The sequence below is a fragment of the Arachis hypogaea genome, chromosome 20, assembly GCF_003086295.3.
Source record: "Arachis hypogaea cultivar Tifrunner chromosome 20, arahy.Tifrunner.gnm2.J5K5, whole genome shotgun sequence".
Classification (NCBI taxonomy): Eukaryota; Viridiplantae; Streptophyta; class Magnoliopsida; order Fabales; family Fabaceae; genus Arachis; species Arachis hypogaea.
The window spans coordinates 15,807,675-15,827,392 of record NC_092055.1 but is presented as its reverse complement, the minus strand read 5'-3'; the positions used below and the strand labels follow the sequence as shown (position 1 = coordinate 15,827,392).

The following is a 19,718-nucleotide window of genomic DNA, read 5'->3' as shown; positions in this document are numbered from 1 at the left end:
AAGGCATAAAATGTGTAGACACCCTAACAAGCAAAACAAAATATGCAAAGTAGTAAAGAAGCTACCTACAATGGAACTCAATTCATTCATTCGTTATATCTACAAGAGAATGGAAAGAGTTTACCATGGTGGGGTGTCTCCCACCAAGCACTTTTAGTTTGAGTCCTTAAGTTGGACATTTGGAAAGCTCCTTGTCATGGTGGCTTATGCTTGTATTCATCCTTAAACCTCCAAGAACGCTTGCTTCTCAAGTGGTTGTCAGAATTTCCAACCATTTTCACCAAGCTTGGGGGTAATTCTTCCCAAGATATAAGCTCCCATAATTGGTCTTCATGTGGTGATTCGGGATTCCATATCTTATTTTCACACCCATCTTCGATTTGATCATAGTAATCTTCTCCGGGTGGTAGAGAAGCTGAATTCCCATGAAGGCACCAAACGATCTTCCTAGACCCATTCAATTGAGTACTACACCAATACATGCTCTTCAATTTTGAGCTTCCAACCATAATGAGCCTAGACTTACAACGCCAACCACTAACATCCTCCTCTTACACTTAATTCCACAAAGCGCCCTAAGTTGGCCATCCGTTTCAAGCAAACCAAATTCAAGTGGGATAATAAAGCCAAAAGTTATAAGTTGTACCCACTCAAATGAAGGATTATATGACAACCTAGGTGGGAGAGTTCCCAACGGTCTTGATAAAGTGCATTCCACTCCCGTCCATCCTCTTCTAGAGGCGTCCACCACTTGGCAAGGGTCTTCAAGTTTTACCGCTTGCCAAGCTTCCTCAAGTTCACATTCTTCTCCACCAAATTCTTCTATCTCTTCCTCATCACTCAAATCATAAATAGGAGTTTAGTGAAGTCCACCTCATTGTCAATTTCAAGCATAGTAGGGAAGGACTCATCTTGCTCAAAAGATCATATGTTGATGCGGAATCATCATAGATAGGAGGCTTGTTGCTTGGAACACTTCCACCAATTCTTCACTTTCAATATGCCTTGGAGGTTGCACATCCTCCTCAACGTCGCTTTCTAATCCAAGGGAAGAAGGCTCAACAAGATTATTAAGGGGATTGGTCAATGTGGACAAAAAATCACTAATGATGGAATCCACTTCTTGATCAATTTCCCTCAACTCTCTATCCACTTCCTTAACATCATTCTCCTCTTTAACATCCCTTCCAAACTCCGTGGAAGGAGGTTCTTCAACTTGATATTCCTCTATGTACTCAACATATCCCAAATACCCAACCACTACTTCCTTTTGTTCAATAGTCTCTACCTCCTCCTCTTGTTGTACTTCTTGCTTTAACTCCCCTTCCTCACCGCGGAGCTTCAAGTCCATTCCCTCACTAAGCTCCTTGGTTGGTTCTCCACATTCAACAATGGGAGTTCTTTGGGCATATAGGCTTAGGTGGGATGAGACCATATTGCTAACGGTTTCTACCATGATAGCCATCTTGGCTTCTAGCTCCTTAAACTCCTTTTTCATCCCCTCTTGTTGCCTTTGGATATGAGAGTCAAGATCTCTTAGTTCTAGCATGGGGGCTTCATCGGGGGTGATGGTGGAAGAGAGGGTTCATTGTTTGAGGGAAAGGTATTATAGTTGGAAGGTGATTCATATTGGTGAAAGTCTTGAGGTGGTGTATACAGAATTTGTGGTTCATGGGAGTATTGGTGTTGGAATGGTGGTAGCTCTAGATATGGTTCATATGGTGGTTAGTATGGTGTGTATGAGTTAGGATCATGTGGAGGTGAATGGTGGTATGAGGCTTGTGAGTATGGTGGAGGGCTATATCAAGGAGGGGGTTCATATGTATGTGGTGGCTGTGGTTGACAATCACAATAAGGGTCATCACATACATTAGATTGGTATGCATTAGGATTTGGATTATACCCATAAGAATCAGAAGAGTAGTCATGTTGGGGTGGCGCTTGAACGGCTCGGATGGAGTAAAATGCCTTCTGGTCCTTGCGCATCTCCGTGAGGAGAGTAGTCATATCCCCAAGCACTCTTGTCAAACTCGATTCGGAAGGAGGTTGTCCATAAGCTTGGGGCTCCTCCCTTCTTTGATCTCCAAATCCTTGATGCATGTTATCATTAAAGCTTCCATTTTCTACAACATAGTTTGAACCACACTCATAGCCAAAGTGATGAGAATTCATGGTGATAAGAGAAAACAAAAGACAAAAAAAACAAATTCTAACAAGAAACAAAGAAACCAAATCCTAAAACTAGCAAAAACTAACAAAGAAGAAAAAGGCAAACATATTCACAATATTTACAATAGCCAATAACATAGCACCATTGCAATTCCCTGGCAATGGCGCCATTTTGATAATGAAGTTTTGTTGTGTCGGTTTAGAATTTCTATTATAGAAATAAGAACTTCGTTGTAAGCATAGCTCCAAACTAACAAACAATTCTCACATAAAAAATATTGGTTGTCACAAGTACAAACCCCAACAAAAATTAACCGAAGTATTTAAACCTCGGGTCGTCTCACAAGAAATTGCAATAAAGTGGTCAATTATTGGCTATGAAGGAACAAGGGGTTTAATTTATAAAAGGAGCAATAAAATAAATGACAAGAAAAGTAAATCAAGCAAGCATTTAAAGATGACAAGTAATAAAGAGAAGCAATTAGTAAAGAGAGACATTCATGGGAAGGATTGAGATCATAGGCTTTCCATCCTAGTCACTAATAACAATAATTAATAAGAATTTATCTTATTTCGTCATCTCCAATGTTGGAAGAGGGTGTAAGTTATCTTCCATGAGAGAAAGTCAAACAAGACTAGTTAATCTCAATCCAAAAATTCCAATGAACTTACCAATGGAATTAGTAAGAGATTAGAGTCAATAGAAATAATATTAACTAACAACTCTAGATCACCAACATGAGTTGGGTTTTCATGACTCAAGATTGCCTAATTACTCTTTCCAAGCCAAGAATGCTCAAAGTCTACTCTAAAGCCCAACCAAGCATTTTGCCAAATACTTGGAAGGCATAAAAGGAAAGCATAGTAAAAGTGCAAGAATAATAAATCTACCAACTACCAATTGGAAGAAAAGTAAGATCACAACTCCAATCAACAATAAAAGAACATCAATCATCAAATTTCATTAAAAGAGATCCAAATCCAACATGAGCATTCATGAACATAAAAGAAGCATAAAAGTAAAATTAACAAAAGAACTAAGAAGAATGAAGTAGAAGAAACAAGAAATTGTAGAGTAAACAAGATGAAATCATGTAATCAAATCTAGATTTAAGAGAAATTAATCTAATCCTAACCTAATTCTAGAGAGAAGAGGGAGCTTCTCTCTCTAGAAAACTAACTAAAGGCTCATCATTACTAACTAAGTGCTCCCCCCTTGCTCAAGCTTGAATTCTGTATGAAATACCCTCAGAAACGAGTTGGAATTGGGCCTGGGTTGCTCAAAAATCACCCCCAGAAATTTTACTTTAAGTGGGTCACGTGCGAACATCGATGCGTACGCGTGCTTGACGTGTACGCGTCGCCATGCAACTTCACTTCCACGCGCGCGCGTCTATGGCATGTGCGCGTCCATTGATGTACTCCCAATCCTTGTTTCCTCATGCATTCTCCACTTTGCATGCTTTTCTCTTCACTTCTTCCATCCAATACTTGTCTTATGAACCTGAAATCACTCAACAAACACATCAAGGCATCGAATGGAATTAAAGTGAATTAAAATCACCAATTTAGGGCCTAAAAAGCATGTTTTTACACTTAAGCATAAATTACGGGAGAATTACAAAACCATGCTATTTTATTGAATAAATGTGGGAAAAGGTGATAAAATTCCTCAAAATAAGTACAAGATAAACCACAAAATTGGGGTTTATCATTGACTGATCAGGAATTTAATGAAGGGATGGCTACAATCAAGAGGATTAATACATCTTCCTGGGAATATTTGTCTACATATGAGCAAGAAACTTGGTCAAGGCCAAGATTCTCTACTTGGCCTAAAGTGGATAATATTACGAATAATAATGCGGAATCACTTAATACAACAATGGTGGGGCTAAGAGGCAAGATCATCATTAGTTCATTACCATGCTAGAGGAGATTAGATATTACCTCATGAAGACTATGACAACTCATAAAGGTGAACTAATGGCCTAACAGGCAAATTGGCTCCTATCCAAACAAGCAGATTGGAGAAGGAAAAGAAGGAAGGAAACTATTGGGAAGCTCAATGGGTGGGAGATGATGAACACAATGTATTTGAAGTTAGAAGGCATGGTCGTACATTTCGGGTCAACACTCAAGAAAGGACTTGAACTTGTAGAAAGTGGCAACTGACAGGCCTGTCGTGCTATCATGGAGTTGCTGCAATTCAAAGAAAAAAATCAAAGACTAGAAGATTATGCCCACCATTGGCTGACTATGGAGGCATACAACAGAATGTACCAATTTCACATCAACACTATCCCTAGTCAGGAATATTGGGTTGATGTAGAGGGTCTGCTATGTCTCCCTCCACCTTATAAGAGGCCAATAGGAAGGTCTACAAAAAAGAGAGCTCGACATGAATCAGAGAGACAGAGTGGTAGCCAATACAAAATTAAGAGGAGCTATGGAAAAACAAGTTGTAAATATTGCAAAAAAGTAAGTATAAACTCTAACTTGTTTCGTAACTTTTGCTGTTGAGTATGCTCATCTATTGATGCTCGAAACTATCTTGTCTTCGTGGGTGGGACACAATTTCAGAACCTGTTCTGATAAAAAGAATCATGCTGCAACTGAGCAAGATGCAGATGCACAGCAAGCACCTCAAGCAGGTCAACCAGATGGAGGACAAGTCCAGCCAGCAGCAGGAGCACATGTGCCACCCATGAGTTTAGATGACATGTCAGACTCAGAACAAGAGAGGTTTTGGAAGAAAATCATGGATGCAATAGAAAAGGAGCTCACACAAGGCCACCCACACTTTGAAAATGATAAAAAGGTAGTACATAACTCAATTACTACTGTTTACAATAATGTGACATGTAGTAATTGGATTTAACTTGTTGTAGTAAAATATAAAAATATCCGAAACAACAAGTCATAGTGCTAGAAGGAGAGGAGCTAGAACCAACCTTGCAAAGAAAGCACCTAGATCTACCAGAAGTGCTACATCAACTCCTAAAACTTCCTCCAATACTGCTGCTGCCACTGTTGCATCCACTAGCAGGAAAAGAATCAGGGTAAAGATGCCTATTATGAGGCCCCTATCAGCCCAACTCTATGTGAGGCCCATAGCTCCAAGTTTAGTAGCCCAATCCCATGTGAGGCCCACAGCTCCAACAGCCCCTCTAAGGCCCAACCCACCATTTAGGCCCCCACAAACTAGGCCCATTGTCCCTACTTCAATTGCTACTCCTGGTTCAGGAGTTCTAAACACCACAAGGACTCTAATGGTGTCAAATGAAACCATGAATGGATCAAGTAAAACAACCACTTCTAGGTTCTCTAAGTTCAGGCCAAATCAGTCAACTTGAAGGATGCTTGGCTCTCTAATTTGTTCTTCTTTTGGGTTATAAGTTGATGTTTAGTTTCGATGGTTGTTCTACTTTTGGATTATATATGTTGATGTTTAGTATGGATGGTTATTGGCCTTTGTTGGACAATTTAGTATTTTGATGTCTGGTATTAAGACTAAATAGCAAGTAGACAGTATTTTAGTTGGAACAATTTGTGTTAATCCTTAATGTTATGCACTTCAATTATTTTGGTGTTAGTCTTGTGCTTTTGAAAAATTTGACTTCTTAACTCTATTTCAACTTAGTTTTTTGTTTCTGAGTTGCCCTTTTTAGTTAGTTGCACTTCATTCCATTCATGCTTTTGTTAGTGATGCAATTGAATTTAAGGCACAGATCTACTTCATTAACAAGCAAATAAATAACTACAACAATGTCAACATAACTTTCAGACAACAATAATACATAACACCCATTAAAAAATCCTGTCCTGAAGGCATCCCTTGTCCTATCTCACTAAACAAATCAAACTCATAATCAAACTCAGTACAAGTCCACGCATAATGATGCATAGAAATAATTCAACTCTTTTCATGTGCTCCATCATCATCTTTTGATCTCTATGTATCGTCTCAGTCTCAACACTGGTAAATCTCTCTTTCAAAACTCCACCTGCATTGTATACTAGTGTGCCATTCTTAGAGCATTCTTCCACCCCAACTGATTCCTCATTAGTTTCGTCCATCCACTGAAAATAATGACACCCCGTGTTCTTCGTCTATCAAGTACAAAAGCCATCCATCAACATCAATTCTCAATAGGGGGACAAATGAAGCAGAAAATGCATACATACCTTTCAGAGAGGACACCTGAAAAACCATCTCCCTGGATTTCTCTTCGTCTTCGAATTTAACGCCACTACCTGAAGACGGCAGAAGCATTCCTGTCATAAGGCTTGCTCCCATGTTCTTCGAACCCTTCAGAGCTACCATTTTTCATTGACTGTGTCCTTCGATTATTATTGGACATGCCTCTGCTTCCACCATGCATGACAATGGTTAGGGTTTTACTTTCTGGTGAAATTGGGAAAAACGTTCTCTCTCAATTCCATATAAAGCAGAAACAGGATTGAAACCCTTAAGGGATGCCATGTTGGATTTTTGTCTGCCACATCACCAAGCTCTGTTTAACGGAGAATGTTCTCCTCACGGTTGGGCAAATTTGTACCGTTTTTAAAAATTTTGAGGGTATAATTATCGTTAACAAATATTAGGGTTATTATTGTTAGAGTTTTACAAATTCAGGAACATAATTGGTAATTTATTCTAAAGTTTATTATTACACAATCGTTATTAGTGAGTTAATAGATACTTAAATCCAGATTTGCATCCTCTAAATTTTGAATTTTTACTTTAGAGAATAAAGTGTAATCTCTCACCATTCATTTCATAGGTGGGACCAAGAATAAATATGAGAGAGAAATTATTCAAAGGTGGAAGATCACACTTTACCCTCTAAATTCAAAATTCAAAATTTAGAGGATCCAAATTCCTCAAATCCTACTAATTCACTCTTTTAAAAGTTATGATCAAGATATCACATCGAATAAAAAATTAAAAAATATATTCATAATAATTTTAATAGTTTAATTAATAAATTACTTAAAAATTTAAACAAAGAGGCCTAACAAATACATTAGGATGTAAGTGCCTATTGGGATGTTGGTTTTATTAATATTTCATAAAATTTCAGTGGCATTAAATTGTCTATGTAAAAACTAGAACTAAAATATTATGTTAAAAAAGTAAATCTAAAATATGATGAATATATGATTCAGTCAAATTAGATCATTAATATATAGTTTAATTAAAACTAGTATACAAACATATTTGAATTGAAATACAAATGATCCGTTAACCATCTTATTTTTTAAGTTAAAGTATGATTTTGATTAAAGATATTAGCCCAAAATATTCAGATGGACCTGGTTACATATTTTAGTAGGAGTCTTTTTCAGTCATAAAAAATTTGGCTTGGTAAGAACAAGCTTAGACAATGTATGGATCAATGAATTTTCATTCCTTTTCACATGTAAAATGCTAACAACTCTAAATCTATTAAACAGGACTTTACAATTGGAGATAATAATAATAATAATAATAATAATAATAATAATAATAATAATAATAATAATACCAAAAGGACCTCCAAAATTGTTAATAGCTTTGAAGGTTTGAACTGCTTTTATATTATTTCCTTCTATCTCAATATCCATAAAGGAGCACTTTACTATACAGATTGAGATTGTATAAAGAGAGAAATAAATTCTTTTTATAGTTATTTTTTATTATTTTATTAATATTCAAAATGTGGATCCGAATATTTTTAATCTCTCTTTCATCACATAAAAGAAAAGATATATAAACTTACATCTTTACCATATCATTCACCGTCCATAAAATATCCTTGGACAACATATTGAAGGCCCCAAAAGAAAGCAAAAGCCTCAGCTTCTCTAACAGACATGGCAGCAGCTGTAACAGGTAAGGAATGGTTCATCAACCGCTACATGAAGTTCTGGGTTCTTGGGAAAATCTTCATCTTCCAAATATGTTTCCATCTCTGTTTTTCCTCTACGATTGTGTGACTGCATGGCTAGCTCCTTGGTTGAGACTTCTAATTCTGTGGATGCTTTTTTCACTTCATACTCTCCTTTGTTATTAAATTTCTAATAGAATCTTTCTTCTTGTCCTTGAATGTCTATTGGTAGTGCTAGGATTTGGTCTGCTTCAAAGTTCCTAGTTCCATGTTTCATCTTCCTGGTTTATAAGGTTATCCACGATAGCTTCCTCATCAAAGCTGGTTTTGCGACTCCAAACCTTAAACTTGTTTTGACTTTTAGCATTCTAGCAGTGAGTGATGTTGGGTTTATGATTTGAAAGAGCCTAGCAGTGAAAACGACACAAATGTCCAACACAAGAACAATATGGAAACACTCACAACACAATATGGCAGCAACTATAACAAGCAAATATAGCAAGTAAAGCAATAATAAGAACACACCGAAATTTTAACGTGGAAAACCCCCTCAATGTGAGAGGTAAAAACCACGAGTCGTCCAGACCAATGAAATAGCCCCACTATAATCAAATGAGGTACAAGAGATTCTCAAACAAAGCACAAAAAAGTGCATATAACCAGCCAAAATATCAAAGCACCAAAGCTTACAAATTAGAAGCAAGAGGATGAAATATACCCAAAAAATAGAGCTGCTATCGAAGCCAATTTCTCCCTCTGTAGACCTCCAATTAAAATCTCCACCGTTCAAAATGAAGAACAAAATATGAATAATCTACAGTCTAAATTTCACGTCGATCCAACGGTGAAAGAATGAGAAACTATCGTTCCAAGATTGCTGCTCTGTGTAAAAATGGGAAACCTAATTTCTCTCTTGCGAAGCCAATTTCTCTCACTGCAAATCTCCAATCAACATCTCCACTGACCCGAATGAAAAGAAAGATGATAGGAATACAAAGTTTAAATTTCAAGCCGATCCAACGGTGAACAAATGAGAAACTGCCATTTGAAATTTACTGCTTTGGGCAAAAATGGGAATTCTATTTTTCCCCTTCTCTTTCTCTCTTTGGTGGCTACTCTCTTTCTCTCAAATGACCTCCAAAATCTGAATTAGGGTTGTGATACTAGGGTGCAAGAATACACCCCCAAAATGTTGGGCTTGGGCCTCACAAAGGAGAGAAAAAAAACCCTAGCAAATCTCCCCCTTCTCGACTAGGTGGAGGCTCTCGCCATTCCGGCGATCAAACAACATGTTTCAAACTTTTCTCTTGACAATGCTTTTGTCATCATATCAGCACCATTGTCATCAGTGTGAACTTTCTCAAGTTCCAACAACTTAGAATCTAACACATCCCGTATCCAGTGATACCTAACATCAATATGTTTAGATCTTGGATGAAAAGTAGAATTTTTGGCAAGATGAATAGTACTTTGGCTATCACACAACAACACATAACGGTCTTGCTTGAAACCAAGTGCTGCAAGAAACTTCTTCATCCACAACAACTCTTTACATGCTTCAGTTGCTGCAATAAACTCTGCCTCTGTGGTAGAAAGTGCAACACACTTTTGTAGCCTTGACTGCCATGAAATAGCTCCCCCTGCAAACTTGACCAAATAACCTGAAGTAGACTTTCGAGAATCAATATCTCCTGCCATGTCTGCATCAGTAAAGCCAACTAGCAAAGGTTTCTCACCACCAAAACTCAAACTCAAGTTAGTTGTACCTTTGAGATATCTCATAATCCATTTAACAGCATTCCAATGTTCTTTACCTGGATTAGAGAGAAAACGACTCACAGTACCAACCGCATGAGCAATGTCTGGTCTAGTACACACCATAGCATACATCAAGCTTCCAACAGCTGAGGCATAAGGAATTTCATCCATTGCTTATTTCTCCTCATCAGTGGTTGGACACTGCTTGGTGCTCAACTTAAAATGAGGAGCAAAAGAACTAGCAACACATTTGGCATCATTCATGCCAAACCTTTGAAGCACCTTCTTTATGTACTTCTCCTGTGACTAATAAAGCTTTTTGGAATCTCTATAACGAGTAATAGTCATGCCCAAAATTTTTTTGGCAGGACCCAAGTCCTTCATAGCAAAGAACTTGCTCAATTGTTTCTTCAACTCATTAATCCTCAAAGCATTCTTGCTCACAATCAAAATATCATCCACATAAAGCAAAAGAATGATAAAATCATCATCAGAAAATTTTTGCACAAATACACAATGATCTGAAGTTGTCTTACGGTAACCATGCTTCCCCATAACAGATTCAAACTTCTTGTACCACTGTCTTGGAGCTTGCTTCAACCCATAAAGACTCTTCTTAAGCTTGCACACAAAATCTTCCTTTCCTTTAACAACAAAGCCCTCCGGTTGCTCCATGTAGATCTCCTTATCTAAATCACCATGAAGAAAAACTGTCTTCACATCCATTTGCTCAATCTCCAAATCAAGAGACGCTGCTAATCCAAGCACAGCACGAATGGATGACATCCTCACAACAGGAGAAAAGATCTCCTCATAATCAACACCTTTTCTCTGGCTAAAGCCTCTAACAACCAATCCAGCCTTATACCGAGGCTTAGAATTGTGTTCTTCATTCTTAATTCTGAATACCCATTTGTTCTTCAAAACTCGCATACCCTTCGGTAGCTTCACCAACTCATAGGTATCATTCTCAAGCAAGGACTTCATTTCTTCTTGCATAGCTTCAAGCCATTGAGCTTTGCTTTCATTTTCAACAGCCTCTCCAAAGCATTCAGGTTCTCCCCCATCAGTCAACAAAACAAACTCATGTGGAGAATACCTTGACGAAGGCTTCCTCTCTCTTGTAGACCTTCTGAGTGCATTTGCAGGAATTTCCAAAGTTGGTTCTTCATCTTGATCATTGTCACCAACTTCATCAAGTATCGGATCAACTGTTCCATCTTCACCTGCACTTGTATCATGCTCATTATTTTGAGCTTCAACTTTACCATCTTCTACCATAGGCATAGAGGGAGTAATATCCAAGTCAGAAAAATCATCACTAGGCTGAACCATTGGCTTCTCCGCATTATCAACATCCTTCAATGTTTGGTCTTCAACAAAGACAACATCTCTACTCCGAATCACCTTCTTGCTAACAGGATCATAAAACCTGTAACCAAACTCATCCATACCATAGTCAATAAAAATACATTGCCTAGTCTTTACATCAAGCTTAGATCTCTCATCTTTAGGAATATGAACAAAAGCTTTACATCCAAAAACTCTTAAATGATCATAAGAAACATCTTTACCTGACATACCTTCTCTGGCACTTCAAATTGCAAGGGAACACATGGTGTCCGATTCAAGACATGAACAACAGTGCTCAAAGCTTCACCCCAAAAGGATTTTGCCAATCCAGACTGTGACAATAAGCACCTAACTCTTTCAACCAATGTTCTGTTCATCCTTTCAGCCAAGCCATTCAACTGAGGAGTCTTTGGAGGAGTCTTCTGATGTCTTATACCATGCTCTTTACAATAAGCATCAAATGGACCTGAGTACTCACCACCATTGTCAGTACGAATGCATTTCAACTTCTTCCCAGTTTCTCTTTCAACAGAAGCTTGAAATTGCTTGAACACATTCAAAACTTGATCTTTGGTCTTCAAAGTGTAAACCCATAATTTCCTAGAATGATCATCAATAAAAGTTACAAAATAGATAGACCCTCCAAGTGTTCTTGTCTTCATCGGCCCACATACATTAGAATGCACCAAGTCAAGTATCTCTGACTTCCTTGAAGGTGGGTGGCTCTTGAAAAAACCCTGTTTTGTTTTCCAGCAAAGCAATGGTTGCACTTTTGCAAAGCAACCTTACAACCAGATAAAAGATTCCTCTTGGATAACATATTCATGCCCTTCTCACTCATATGACATAATCTCTTATGCCATAAATTAGTTTCATCAACAAACTCAGCAGCATTAACAACATCTTTCACAATCTTTGCTTGAGTTAAATAAAGAGTAGAGTGTCGAGTACCTCTAGCAACAACCATGGAACCCTTGGTGAGCTTCCAACTATCACGAGAGAATGAGCTATCAAAGTCTTCATCACACAACTTACCAACAGAAAGTAAGTTCAACGAATATCTGGAACATGCTTCACACGCTTCAAAGTCAACTTGGTACCGTTGGAGGTTTCTAAGCAAATATGTCCAACACCGGCACATTTTGCAACACCTTGATGAGCCATTTTCACATCACCAAAATCACCAGGAGTATAAGACGTAAACAAATCCCTCCTAGATGTAACATGAATAGAAGCACCACTATCAATCACCCAACTAGTGCTATTATCAACAAGGTTAACAGATTCAAACTCTTAAACAACAAGAAAATCATCATGAGTTACATTAACCTTGTCTTCCTTACTACCATCATCTTTATTTATGCTCTTGTCTTTACTTGCCTTGGCTTTCTCCTTCTTTAGCTGCCAACAAAATTTCTTCACATGTCCCTTTTGACCACAATGATGACACTCAATATTCTTATACTTTCCTCGAGACTTGCTTCTGCTTTGATCTCTACCTTTAGGACCTCGACTTTTGCTTCTCCCCCTAGACTCAGAAACAAGAACATCTGAATGTGTAGTCGATGTACCTTGTGACTTTCTTCTCATCTCTTCATTCAAAACACTGCTCTTGGCAAGATCCATAGAGATTACACCATCAGGAGCAGAATTGGACAATGACATTCTGAGAATTTCCCACGAGTCTGGTAAGGAGCCAAGAAGTAATAATCCTTGAACCTCTTCATCAAACTTGATACCCATGGAAGATAACTGATTCATAATTCCTTGAAAATTATTCAAGTGATCTGTCATTGATGTCCCATCTGTATACTTCAAAGCCAACAACTGCTTGATCAAAAACATCTTGTTATTCCCAGTTTTTCGAGCATACAACTGTTCAAAATTAATCCAAAGAGTTCGAGCATGTGTCTCTCCAATAATATGGTTTAACACATTATCGTCAACCCACTGCCTAATATATCCACAGACTTGTCTATGCAACAAAGTCCAATCATCATGAGATTTATCATTAGGCTTCTCTGTACCAAAAACTGGTTGATGAAAATTCTTGACATAAAGTAAATTTTTCATTTTTGACTTCCACAAATCATAATTAGGACCATTAAGAGTGATCATCCTACTAGTATTAGTATTAGCTTCCATTGTTCACAAAATCACAAGCCCAGAAAAATACCAACAAGCTCTGATGCTAGTATGAAAGAGCCTAGCAGCGAAAACAACACAAATGTCCAACACAAGAACAATATGGAAACACTCACAACACAATATGGCAGCAACTATAACAAGAAAATATAGCAAGTAAAGCAATAATAAGAACACACCGAGATTTTAACGTGGAAAACCCCCTCAATGTGAGAGGTAAAAACCACGAGTCGTCCAGACCAATGAAATAGCTCCACTATAATAAAATGAGGTACAAGAGAGTCTCAAACAAAGCACAAAAAATGCATATAACTAGCCAAAACATCAAAGCACCAAAGCTTACAAATTAGAAGCAAGAGGATGAAATATACCCAAAAAATAGAGCTGCTATCGAAGCCAATTTCTCCCTCTTCAGACCTCCAATTAAAATCTCCACCGTTCAGAATGAAGAACAAGATGTGAATAATCTACAGTCCAAATTTCACGTCGATCCAACGTGAAATAATGAGAAACTATCGTTCCAAGATTGCTGCTCTGTGTAAAAATGGAAAACCTAATTTCTCTCTTGTGAAGCCAATTTCTCTCACTGAAAATCTCTAATCAACATCTCCACCGACCAGAATGAAGAACAAGATGATAGGAATACACAGTTTAAATTTCAAGCCGATCCAACGGTGAACAAATTAGAAATTGCCATTTGAAATTTACTGCTTTGGGCAAAAATGGGAATTCTGTTTTTCCCCTTCTTTTTCTCTCTTTGGTGGCTACTCTCTTTCTCTCAAATGACCTCCAAAATCTGAATTAGGGTTGTGACACTAGGGTGCAAGAATACACCCCCAAAATGTTGGGCTTGGGCCTCACAAAGGAGAGAAAAAAAAAAACCCAACATGATTAGCCTCCATCCTCGCTTTGCTAGAAAAGCTTGATTGAAAGCCTCGAAAGTTCTAGAACCAAGACTTTCCTCCTCTTTAGCTTTACATAATTTATTCCAAATCATCCAATAGAAATTACTGAGCATTCTTTCAATGTGACTACAAAGGCTTTTAGGAAGTTCAAAACAACTCATTATGCATGTAAGGATCGATTGCGCCACTGATTTTATCAACACTTCTTTTCCCATTCTCGAAAGAGATTTCTCTTTCTAACCTTTTAACTTCTTTCAGGTTCTCACTTGGACAAACTAAAAAATTTGCTTCTTGAGATGCCTTCAATTGTTGGTAAACCCAAGTATTTTGAGTGATTTTTCACTGTCTTTATGTTTAACCAATCTTGGATAAAAATTTGTCTTGGAAGAGGGACGTTTCGGTTAAAGAAAATCTTTAACTTGTCTAAATTGATCCTCTATCCTAAAGCTAGTTAGTAAGCTTTGAGAATCTCTATCACCTCTTGAATACTCTGATCCGAGGTAAGTAATTTCTGGGGCTAATCTAGCAATCCTGATTCCTTAAATAACTTGTCTTTCTTGTGTTCTCCTAAGATGACCATGCTTATACATCTCGAAATTAGACTTAACCATCTTTGTGAGAATCCAATAGATTTAAGCACCTCAATGAGAAATTTCCATTCTACCTTATTATATGCCTTCTCCATGTCTAATTTGATTCCCATGTAATCCTTGTTACCTTCTTTCTTCTTTTTCATAAAATGAAAGATCTCAAAAGCTGCTAGGACATTATCTGTTATTAGTCTTCCAGGAATGAATATGCGTTGAGCCTATTAGCAATTGTTTTTGTTACTATCTTAAAGATCACATTGCACAATGAAATAGGCATGAACTTTCTTGTATAGGTCGGGTTCTTTGTGCCCAACATATTTCTTTTTGTTTTACGAGTTTATCTAGTTGTTCTTGCATTTTTTTCGCTTTTTTCATGATTGGTTCTATTTGTGGCAGTGCTTGTAGCTCCTCCAATCCCTTTTTTTTCTCTCTTATCATCTTCAGAATTTGGCCAAAATTTTTGTCCTCATTCGTCCAATGATTCACTGCAATTTTCCAGTTTGCCTTTAATTTCTAGCATTCCTGGTGACCATATTTTTTTAAATATTTTCTCACATTCTTCATTTCAAGCCAAACCCATTGAAATATGTAAATATGCATTCTTTTTTACTTTTTTTTTTTAATAGTATCTCCTATCATATCAACTAAAATGGGACAGTGGTCAAATCTGTACCTCTGTAGGTGTTGGACTACTTCTCTTGAAAATACATCTTTCCAATTTATATTTGCAATTTTTAAAATGGTGCCTTCTCTTCTTCCATCTCCATGGGTGTGATCTCATTGAATTTTCTCTTCCCCTCATTTTTCTTATTTGTCTTGCTTCTAAGTTTTTTTATTTTTTCAGCATCCCTAGCCCTTCTTCTTCAGACCACCCTCCTCTATCTCATCCTCTTAATCTATTGCCCATTTTTTTTTTGTCAGTGGATTGGACAACTCCCAATCCTAGGTACACAACACACCCACACACTCCTCACATATTTTATCACATTTTTCCTCAATTACATTCTCTAGGGTTTGAACCCTAGACCTTGAGGTAGGGAGGGGGGAGAAATGCCATTAGAGCCAAGGCTCATTGGCAATCTATTGCCCGTTTATCTTTGTCTGCATTTGTTTTGGATTTTTTCTTGTTCTCTTTTGTTGTTTTTTGCATCATTTGTAGCTTCAGTTTGACTTTTTTGTTTGATTTAGGCCTGGAACTGAATTGTTCTCCTCCTGCTGCAGTTCCAATAGTTTCTCTGTCATTTCCATCCTCTCCATTTGCTATTTTCTCCTCTGCTTTCTCACAAGTGACAAGACCCTTCATCATACCCTAAAATCCTACAAAAATAGCATATTGTTGGGAGCTTCTGTACTTGAAGTCCACCCAAGTAATACCATCTTATGTGCTCCCTATATTTGTGCATTTTCCGATTGGTTGGTCTATGTTGATTCTGATTTTAGCCTTGATAAACTGACCTTGTCCATTTCCACTTTCAAACAGGTTAACTTTATTGCCCCTTTGACTATTCTAGCAAGCTTCATCCCTAACTTCACCATCTTGTAGTGTTCAGATAGGTTCCAAATCTGAATATTTAGCTCTGCTCTGTTAAAACTAATCTCTCTTGGGTTGATGCTCCTTTCCCATTTTTCCAAAAGTAGCCATGAGTTTTCGTTTCATGTCTGTTTTCTCCAGATGTTGTACATTGCACTCTAAACCTAGTTAGGGTTAATAGTTTTTTCAGATAGCAAGATTAAAGCGAGAGAGGTTTGACCAGCCCATTGCTACTTTGCTAGCATTATATTGAAAGAAAAGATATGAAAAGGTCCAGCAAGAAAAGAACTATAACGGCTCAAACTTCAAAAGTCAATTCTTTTATGGAAGTTTCTAGATCATGTTACACTATTGACCAATGTGAGAAAATTAGTTCAGTGATTCTGTTAATCAAAGCCTTGGTCAGTCCAAAAAAGGAAAAAAAATTCAAAGCCTTGGAAAGCAAGCAATAAACTCATCTAGAAGTCAGCACCAGTCGTCAAAAAAGCAAGCAATAAATTTCTTGCTTTTCTTTTCTTCAATAACATACAGATATATTAAAAGTAAAAGAAGAAAAACTATAAATTTCATATCAAAGGATTAAAAGTTTAAAACAAACATATTGCAATAAGTAAAATCAAGTAAATTTAGCAATGAGCAAAGTTACTTTTTGCATTTTAATTAGCTTCTTAGAGAAAAATAAAATTCAGATAGGTATCAATAAGAACTCAAATAAGGACTCCCAAGTTAAATGTAACATTTTTATTTCTATAATGGAGACAATGTATAATATCACAGTACTAAGAGTGTTTCTTTTTCTGGGTTAAAAAACCAGAAATTTTTCTCTTATCAAAGCTGTGATAAAATATTGATTAGAGAATCAATTTTCTTTCTTTTACCAGACTCTATTCACATTTGTAATTTTTTCCTAATCTGTACATTTCTTTTCATTCCTTCTTATTGGTATATAAAAGTTCAAATGAGATACTCATAGTACATTACAAAAAGTGCTTCTGGGTGATGTTTTGGTAGCTTATTGATATAAAGGTAGAAACGCCACAAGTCTTCCTTAGAAACTGTTTCAGCATCAACAACATCTTCATTGCAAGTTAGCACCCAAAGATCCTCAGAGTTAACCCTCCTCAAGCTACCGCGGCAAAAAGGGCAAGACTGCGACCGAGTGTTCCTATAGGTCGGGCAAAAAGACCAGCACATGATGAGTGTTAAAGTGGAGAACCATTGGCATATGAAGTGCGAAAACACGCAATTATACCCCTTGAAATTTGGTAAAATGTACAATTCAATAGAGCTCTGAAGTTGTAAAAGGTGCTAAAAATACCTTTCGCTAACTTTTCTTCCAAAATTACCCTTCTATTACTGGGTAACTTTGTCGAAAAAATGACGTATAAGGGTAATTTTAGAAGAAAAGTTAATGGAAAGCCCCTTTTGCGCCACTTATAACCTCAGGATGTCGAATTGTACATTTTAAAAATTTTTTGGCATAAATTACACATTAACCAAATTCAGGTGAGTTAATTGCATTTTTCACTGTAAAGTATGCAAGTTGATAAAAAAATGGGATATGAAGAAAGCGATTTACCACTTGCGGTAGCATCGGATACACATGGCATGGCAACAATTAGGCAGGACCATTTTGGTGCAAGGCTCTAAGCAAATATCACATTCATCCTCTCTTTGCAAGTCAACATTGGTTAGTTTCCCATCACCTTCAACAATCATCTTCTTGCCATAACTTGAATGTTCCATGCTCGATGATTGGCCTTCTTTCGAAGTCTCCAACTTCTCCAAGCTACCATGAAGCCGCTGGAGAGATGGCAATATAACAGCTAAAAGAATTCAAATTTTTCCGAAATAATCAGTCAAGGCAGCTAGCTATAAATGAAAAGAGTTTTGCACTATTTCACATTTTTCATGAGACAAAAACAAATTACAACAAATAAAAGGCCTCTTCACAAGTCAAATATTCACATACCATAAAAGTCCCCTATGGTAGCTTTCCTTCCATGACTAGACATGTTTCTACCATCATTGTGTACCTTAGGTAAAACATAAAAAGACAAAAAAAACATGTATCAATCAATAAATACATATTGGAAACCCATTAAATTCCATAAGACCATATGGAACAAACAACAACAATACCAAATTCATTGAATCAAAATCCAACAAAGAAATGACATAACTTTTCTATCTCTACCTTGTATATAACTATGTGGAAGAGATTGAGATATCTGTGTAGAAAGCTAGCACAGGAACAATCCATCCACTGTAGAAACAAGAGAACTAAAGGAGCCAAGTGATTATAAACCAATTTCATTTGAAGAACAGTTCCACCTTCTGTTCTTGGAATTGCTGCAGCCCTAAGAAAAAACACACAAACCCACAATCCAAAATTCAGAAAATTGATAACTAAAGTTCCCATTAGTAGTAAGAAAAAGTCCACAAATTTTATAAACTAGGAAACAAATTTTATCAATCACCGGTTATCTAAAATACCCAAAGTACCCATCTAATTAAAAGTAACATTTTTAGTGCAGAAAACAGGAAAGTCAAAAACTTTATAACAAAAAAAATAAAGGGCAGGTGGAAAATCCCAAAAAAAAAAAAAAAAAAAAAAACTCACAAAGAATTGGCATGTTGTATATCAGCCTCCAGAAGTTTGAGAGAATCATGGTAAGGTAACCTGGAAAGCTGGTATGGCATCATTTCCATAACACTGTTCTTTAATTTTCTTCTTTGGTTGAATTAAGAGAACAAAGTAGTTTGTTGGTGGTTCGTCGATTATGCAGAATTCGAGCAGAAAAGGTGGAAATAATAAGGAAGAATATAGATAGATAGAGATGAATATGAATATATAGAAATACAAGTAAGAAAAGGATGGGGATGACAGAAGGAAAGAAAAAGAAAGAAGGAAGAAGAAAAGGGGTTGGAGTTAATTTTATGAAGATGGTTGAAACGTGTGTGTTGGGTTTAAATGAATATTGAAATAGAAAATATAAGAGTGAGTGTAGTTGGGTTTTGGGTGAGGTAAGGGATGCCGTATCATAATTCATAAAGCCTTTTACCTTGCTTTGCCTTCTTTCTCACCCTAACATAATAGTAACAGTAATAGTAATACTTTCTCTCTCTAATCTTCTTTATTTATTATATGTGTAATTTAATTTATTTTTAAGATATATTTTATATTTTAGTATATATTTTATCGATTTTTAACTTGACCCACTTTTTTAGTGAGTTACGCAATTATATCCCTTGACTTACTTTATTCCATTTTAAACATTGTTAATATACATCTAAATTTTTAAGTTGAAACTCTTAACAAATATTTTGATCTTCAATCTTTCTTTATTTTTCAAATGATATATTAAAAATAGATTATATTTTTTGCATTCAA

General features: G+C 36.6%; 1 protein-coding gene across 1 annotated transcript; it reads right to left on the bottom strand.

Moving 5' to 3' along the window:
* Positions 1-17,050: 17,050 nt before the first annotated feature.
* Positions 17,051-19,348, bottom strand: LOC112784442 (E3 ubiquitin-protein ligase AIRP2). The gene is made up of 5 exons (XM_025827642.3): positions 18,948-19,348; positions 18,522-18,684; positions 18,297-18,360; positions 17,904-18,150; positions 17,051-17,489 (listed from the first exon to the last, which is right to left on the bottom strand). The coding sequence occupies exons 1-5, from the start codon at positions 19,034-19,036 to the stop codon at positions 17,279-17,281; spliced, it is 774 nt and encodes a 257-aa protein (XP_025683427.1). The 5' UTR covers positions 19,037-19,348; the 3' UTR covers positions 17,051-17,278.
* Positions 19,349-19,718: the final 370 nt, after the last annotated feature.

Coding starts and splice junctions, on each gene's coding strand:
- LOC112784442 (XM_025827642.3), bottom strand. CDS start 19,036: ATGGAAATGATGCCATACCAGCTTTCCAGGTTACCTTACCATGATTCT. Junction 18,361..18,521: donor TCCACATAGTTATATACAAG/GTAGAGATAGAA, acceptor GTTTTACCTAAG/GTACACAATGATGGTAGAAA. Junction 17,490..17,903: donor ATCCGATGCTACCGCAAGTG/GTAAATCGCTTT, acceptor CCCGACCTATAG/GAACACTCGGTCGCAGTCTT.